The following is a 6,725-nucleotide window of genomic DNA, read 5'->3' as shown; positions in this document are numbered from 1 at the left end:
TTCCCTAAATTCTAAATGTAGACTTTTAGCAGCGCCCAGTGCAACTTTTAGTTATAAGATCGTATTGCCTAGAATCGCAAAAGTTTGATTTCCTTCTCAAGACGTCGAATTTCTCATTTTGCCATTTCCTTTTTGGGAGGCAAGGAAGGAAGACAGAGCAGGGGATCTGGGAGGCGGGAGAGATTGGGGAAGATCCTTTGCCTCTCAGCAGTGCTTCCAGAGCCCTCCCTACTCTGTAAGACTCTCCTAGACGAGGACTCTGAAGTAGCTGGCCTACCGCAGTGTCTAAAAGGTTTGGGGTGGGGGGGGGATGCACGATGAGCTGCTTTATTTTCCCCCAAATAATGAAATAGAGACGCCAGGTAGAAACACGAACACAGCCACCTTCTGTGCCTGCCTTCACCATTCTGCCACCCAGTGGGCACCTATCCGTCTCCGAGATCCACTTGGCCGGCCATCGTGTGGCAAAAGCAGACACTATTTCATACTTTGCAATTTCAAATTATATCCTCAGCAGTGTCTTTTCCACATAGGTCAGTAGATGTTAGTGAGACCTTATATTGGTTAATTTCCATTCCCACCGTTTTAAGATTATCTCCTGTCTCAAAACTCACCACTGGCTTCACCTGCCTTGGGAAACCCAACTATGAATGTTACTAAACTCATCTCCCAGCTAGCATCTTTACCTCTAAACTCATTAAAGGACACTTTGCAGTTTACAAAGAGCTTTCACCTAACCTATTCCTCTTGCTTCTCACAAAAATTCTGTGAGGTGGAGGCCATTGTCCCCACATGACAACTTTTCTGGGACTTTCCCAGTGTCTCAACTTCAAACCCTGTACCAGGAGAACCTCATGGGGTCCTCTTTAAAAGGCCAAGATACCTAATTTGCATTAATTAAATTAGGCCACTTCTTTTTAGGAAGGTAACCGATGCCAGGATTAACCCAACTCCTTGAAATGGAACTTAAATGTCATAAATATGTTTGAATAATCTATGTGTAAGACGTGTGTTTGCTCATTATGTGTCTAAGCTTTAATAGATAAATATCGGGAACAAGGCAATTCATAAAATTCCACTGTCTCCCTCAAAATATTTGTGATTTCTAGACAATGCCAAATGAATCAGTAGTTTCAGGAATAAGAGATTCTAGTATTTCTTAGAATATATTAAAATTGAAATCTATTAAAAGATTTCAGGAGGCCGTCTTTGGAAAGCAGGTCGACCCCGGCAGATGGCAGCTCTTCTCGAGTACATCCTTGGGAGATGACAGACATCGCATAGAGATTTAGTAAAAATGACCACCCATGAGGTGCTTAATGGTTCTCTCTGTTTTCCTACTACCCCTAGTGTAGCTTTGACAGAGCCTGGGAAGGAGAGACGAGGAGGCATGCCTTCAGCTTGGCCTCAACATCCTAAAGCTGATCCCACCCTGCTACCATCAAACATTCACTCGGAATCAAAGGTGCCAATTCCAAATCAAGACCCTACTGATTTCTCCCAAGCAAACCAGGCCAACGGAGAGGCTGTGAGCTGGTGGCCACTGGATCTGCGAGGGGGGAGCCTCAGGACAACCCCCAGCCAGGGGGCTCTGAGACGTAGCAGCAGTATCCTCTCGGGATCTGTAAGTTTGGAGACCTTCCGGGAGAGAAGCAAAGGTGCAGTCAGCTTAAAGTGTCCAGGTATCACAGAAGCACAGGAGGCCAGTTCAGAAAGGCGCGCAGAACTCCCCCTAGGGAAGAAGCTCACCAAAAGTTTTTCCCAAAGCTCGATGCACTTTAGCTCTGAGGGGAAAGTTCACAGAAGGCCCCCAGCGGCTCACAAAAACTCAAAGCTGTATAGGACATTGCCCTTGCGGAAGCTGGAAGGCAGCAATTGGAGATGCCGGGGACCTTTCAGCTACTGCTTCCTGAACCGAGGGCAGGATGAAGATGGTGATGAGGACGAAGAGCAGGGAGAGGTCGATCACCACGTCTCTTGCCTCTTTCGACCACAGATGACTCAAGCCACGCCAGACCCAAGCAGCCCACCCCTGGCTGTCGGAATTCAGAAGCAAGGAGGGGAGCTGTCCAGAGGTTCAGTTCTGAAGGTCTGGGCCGAAGACATGAGTGGCCCAGATGATGTGGACTTCAGCAGCCTGGCTTTTGATGCCCGGATTGCAAGGATAAATGCCCTTAAGGAGAGCACATATGCAATGCCCGATGGGTTCCTCGCAGCCCAAAATGATGCCAATGAGCTGCTCTGCCTTGTCAGGGAAACCAAGGGGAAGAAAGGGGAGTCACGCCTTGAAGCATATGACCTAACACTTTCTCAGTACAAGCAGCTGTTATCCATTGAGTCCAGACAGTTGGGGAGTGCCTGCAGGAAAATGGCAATGGCCGAGAAAAGTCCAGAGGAGATGCTCCTAGCTATGACTTCCAGCTTTCAAGTGCTCTGTTGCCTAACAGAAGCCTGCATGCGATTAGTTAAAGTTGTGAACTCAGAAACACAGCGGCAGGAAATTGTAGCGAAGATCGATGAAGTGGTCATAAACTACATCTGTCTCCTGAAAGCTGCCGAGGCAGCCACTGGAAAGCCCACTGGGGATCCCAACGTTGGACTCTCAATGCGACATTCAACCACCATGGCCGCTCTCGTAAGCACACTAACACGTTCTCTCAAGATGCTTTTAAATAAATAAAGTATGAAAGTCACGTCATAATCTACCTTTGCGAAGCCATACATGAACTTTTATTTACTTTATGTGTACGATGAACAGATGTCTCCTTTCTTCTCTCTGTATATTTTGTTATTTTATATGAAATAGGAGATAGAAGTCACACTGATGAAAAGTTGAAAAGTACTAATCCAGATGTATTCTGTTTATATTATACATATATATACATGTAGAAGAAATATACAAGAAAGCGGTGATATTTGGCTATTTTTCATATAGTCGAAACTCCAGGTATGTGATGTGAAACTTTAAATTCTGCTGTGTTGGAGCAAAACAATGAATCCTATCCCCTTTCCTTCCAAGTGGATACTTGGAGACCATATCATTCATATTTAGAAGTAAAAAAGAAAAGAAAAGAAAAGAAAAATCACAATGTATATAAAACAGTACTTATGTTTTAAAACTATGATTTTTAAGCATTGGAAATAGCAAAAAGACGTTTAAAATTCAAAAAGCTATTATGAATTATTAGAGAATATATATAATAAATTAATTTTTTGCTCATAGTGTTTGGTTATCTGATGCTTTTTTCCAGGAATCCTACATATTTCATTTTGGCTTACGCCATTTGGGCTAGAAATGGGGTGGGAGTGGATTCTATTGTGTCAACACAAATGCTCTTCATGATGTTTCTAGAATTAAAATACTTCCCAAATAGAAGAACAGAGGGAATGATGGGCAGGTTCCCGGGTAATACCTACTTAGGGACTATCTAATTGCACACAAGGAAAGGAGTTAATAATACCAAAATTAAATTGTTTGATGAAAAGAGAGATCTGCTTTGACTCAGTGTCAAAATATACAAACCAAAGACACCATCTCTCTAGAATTCCCTTCAGGGTGACAGAACATTTAGTACAGTATTTGCAAAATTATAAAAAGGAACATTTAATGATCCTCACAAGTAAATGCAGGTCCAGTAACGTAAAGCAAAGAGCTTCGTGCATCACCTCTACGGGAGCCAATGCTTCCAACCAAATTTGCAATGGCAACCTAACACTGGGACAAAATTTCAAATCTGGAATGTTCCAGAAAATCAGGGAAAGATAGTTACTCTAATATGGAAGCCATACTTAAATAAATAATAAAAGTATTTTTGAAGTGTTCTAATCTGGATTGGCTGATAGAAATGTGAAAGCTGAGGGGGGGAAAAAAAAAGAGTGGTAAACTTGACCGCTTCAAGTGAACCTGACGGAATGCAGAGAAGTTTTTAGAACCATCGTCTCTCTAAAAATGTATCTTTGGGTCAAAGCAAAAGGATGCAAAGTCTGCAATTGTAAAATAAAGTTGATATGTACATATGTACTTCGTGGCTCTTTTAGTGCTCAAGCTACACACACTCCTATTTATGTAGGTGGCTTCTTAGAATATGACAGGAGTGTGCCCAGTGCAAATATTTCCATTTCTGTAGGCATAACACAGTCCCCCGTTGCTGTCTCTCTCGTCAGTTGTTCCATAGAGACTCAATAACAAAAGCCACACATATTTATAGGTGGTAGCAAACAAAAGGAGTTTAGACGTGTTATTATAATGTTTAAATAATAAAACATTATTTGATTACAGTTATAAATATTGGTGTTTGATAGAAATATTAATGATGTTTACTGTGGAAATTTTTGGTAAATGTTCTGTATACGCAAATACGTATTAATATGGGATTGTGTTCTATGTCAGACGTTGTGCTAAACATATCATATATCTTGTCTCACTTAATCATCACGACGATCTTATGGTTCGGACACTATCATTAATTCCCTATGGAGGCAATATAGTTTCGTAGTTAAGGACATGTGGTTTGGGGTCAGAAAGTTCTTCATTTAAATTTGGACTCTGCCATTTTCTAGCCCTTTCATCTTGGGAAAGCTAATCAATTTTCCTCAGTCTCAAGTTCCTTCTAGTAATATGGAAGTCAATAATAAGATCTATTTCCATAGGATTGTCACGAGTTTTAAGTAAAATTATGTATATAAAGTTCTTACTGCAATACCGGGCAAAGAGTAAGTACTCAGTGTTAGATATTATTATCATCATAAGCATTGCGTTAAATATATTGCCCAAGGTAATAGGTAGGGGCTGCTTGTTTTATACGCATATCGTATCCTGACTCTGTGCCGAATACATGAGTGTATTGCATATGTATAAAAGAAATATACAAGGAAGTGATGATCCTTGTTCGATCACATGTCCAGTTAGAACACCATCCCAGTCCATTTCAGTTCTTCGGGAGGCCTCAGTGAAATAGCTCTGGGCCTTCCTAAGCAATCTCCCATTATCTTTGGGTGCTCCAATAAATTTCTCTTTCTTATAAACAAACTCTTTACTACTTAGAGAACCTCAAGAGCCCCCCAATCGCTAAATGTGCTGCTCCTAAGTGGGGTCCAGGTCCGCTAGAGTGTAGGAAGAATGTATTAGAATGATACTTGTGTTTATTTTTATCTAGCCTTTTTTATGTTTGTGTATGTTTTATAATGGCATAAGCGTACAGTGGTATATGTACATCATTTTAAATAAATCAATTAATTAATAAGCATATGCCTGATGCATGTGTGCAGTAATATTGTCGCAGGTAGGGTTGCACTCACTGAAGTTCGGAGACCACTGAAGCAGGGAATGAAACTTCCTTGTCCCTGAGGTCCTTTACATTTTGTCCCCAGCCTATTTTTCCAGGTGTACCACCTATCATTTTTATTCATCCTTTATTATAAAACTCTCAAACATGTATAAAGATAGGCACGATCATATAATGAATCAATATGTACTCGTCACACACCCATTCATGCCCAATCTTTTCTCTGTTTCTAGGCACCTCCTTCCAAACTGTATGTAGAAGCAAATCCCAGACATCATAGCACTTAATCCATGAATATTTCGGTAAGCACTTCCTATAGATAAGAATTTTTAAACATAATCATAATGCCATTTTCACACTTTTTAAAATTAATAATTCCCTAATATTACCAAATAAATATGTTACAGAAATAAGTGATGAAGAAAGTGAAAATTCCTATAAACCCAACCCCCAAAGGCAGTTGTTGTCAACAGTTTGGGCCATCTGCTTTCAACTTTTTCTATATCTGTGCTATTGTTATTGTTATTGTACGTGTTTAGGAGTTTCACTTTTGACTCAGAGAGTTAGTCTGAACACATTTGCCCTTCTCCTGAGTCTCAGTTCCACCATACTTTGTGTAAGTGGATTGGCTGGAGGGATCTGATTGACACGGAAAGACAGAAGGGTCAGATGAACCACCGCCACAGTATTAGGCTTCTAGTAGAATCCAGCAACTAACGCAGTTGCCTTAGACATTAAAATTAACACAGAACCCCTCAGCCCAGCTGGTATTAGTCTAATCACAAAAGAAATTATGTTTCAGAAAAAAAAAAAAAAACTGACAATATTGAAATGACCAGCTACAGCAACATTACAGTAGATTGATTCCTTTTGCTATGAATTTCATCTTTCATTATAATTCGTCTTAGGAAAGACAATTTTCATTTCTGTTCCTCTTTTATATATTTCTAAATGTCAGTTGTTCTCTGAATGTTATTTCTGAGCTACTCAAGATGTCACACTAATTTATTCCTCCTGGATTACTCTCCATTTGGCAATGGAAAAGTTTCTCCTCTTGGACTGATTATCACCATTCATAATTGTGTTAACTGTTTTTGAAATTGAGAAAAAAAGCAAATTAGCTGTGTTCAGGTGATTCCTTACCTCTTCCAAATATTTAGGAATCTTCACAGGGATCAAGATACATGGGGATTATTACGTTGTTTCTCCTCTAACCTGATTTTATCTCTGCCGTGAAAGTGGTTGATTTGGGGTGTGTGTGTTTGGGTGTATAGAGGTGCAGGACAGGTGTTTGAGTAGATAGGTGTGTGTGTCTGTGAGAATAGTTTTCAGTTTGGTTTTATGGATTTCAGTGCAAGTTTCCCCTCTGGCAGTCCAAAAACTATGATAAAAGTTTCAAGTCAGATTACAGAAATAGCTTCTCAGCTTTGAAAGATCAAA

The 6,725-nt window shown here is 40.3% G+C and overlaps 1 protein-coding gene across 2 annotated transcripts in view; it reads left to right on the top strand.

The window, feature by feature from the left end:
* Positions 1-3,221, top strand: part of FRMPD4 (FERM and PDZ domain containing 4) — a 556,500-nt gene extending 553,279 nt beyond the window's left edge. The window contains exon 17 of one of the 2 annotated variants that reach the window (XM_007455060.1): positions 1,351-3,221. In XM_007455060.1, coding sequence (XP_007455122.1) covers positions 1,351-1,355 — 5 coding nt within the window. In that variant the 3' untranslated portion in view covers positions 1,356-3,221. The remainder of the gene's footprint in view (positions 1-1,350) is intronic. The other variant, XM_007455059.1, reaches the window with a different exon arrangement.
* The last annotated feature ends 3,504 nt before the right edge of the window (positions 3,222-6,725 follow it).

This window comes from Lipotes vexillifer, unplaced genomic scaffold (assembly GCF_000442215.2).
Source record: "Lipotes vexillifer unplaced genomic scaffold, Lipotes_vexillifer_v1.1 scaffold431, whole genome shotgun sequence".
In the NCBI taxonomy this organism is placed as follows: Eukaryota; Metazoa; Chordata; class Mammalia; order Artiodactyla; family Lipotidae; genus Lipotes; species Lipotes vexillifer.
The sequence above is the reverse complement of the archived record's forward strand: the minus strand, read 5'-3'. Positions and strand labels throughout refer to the sequence as shown.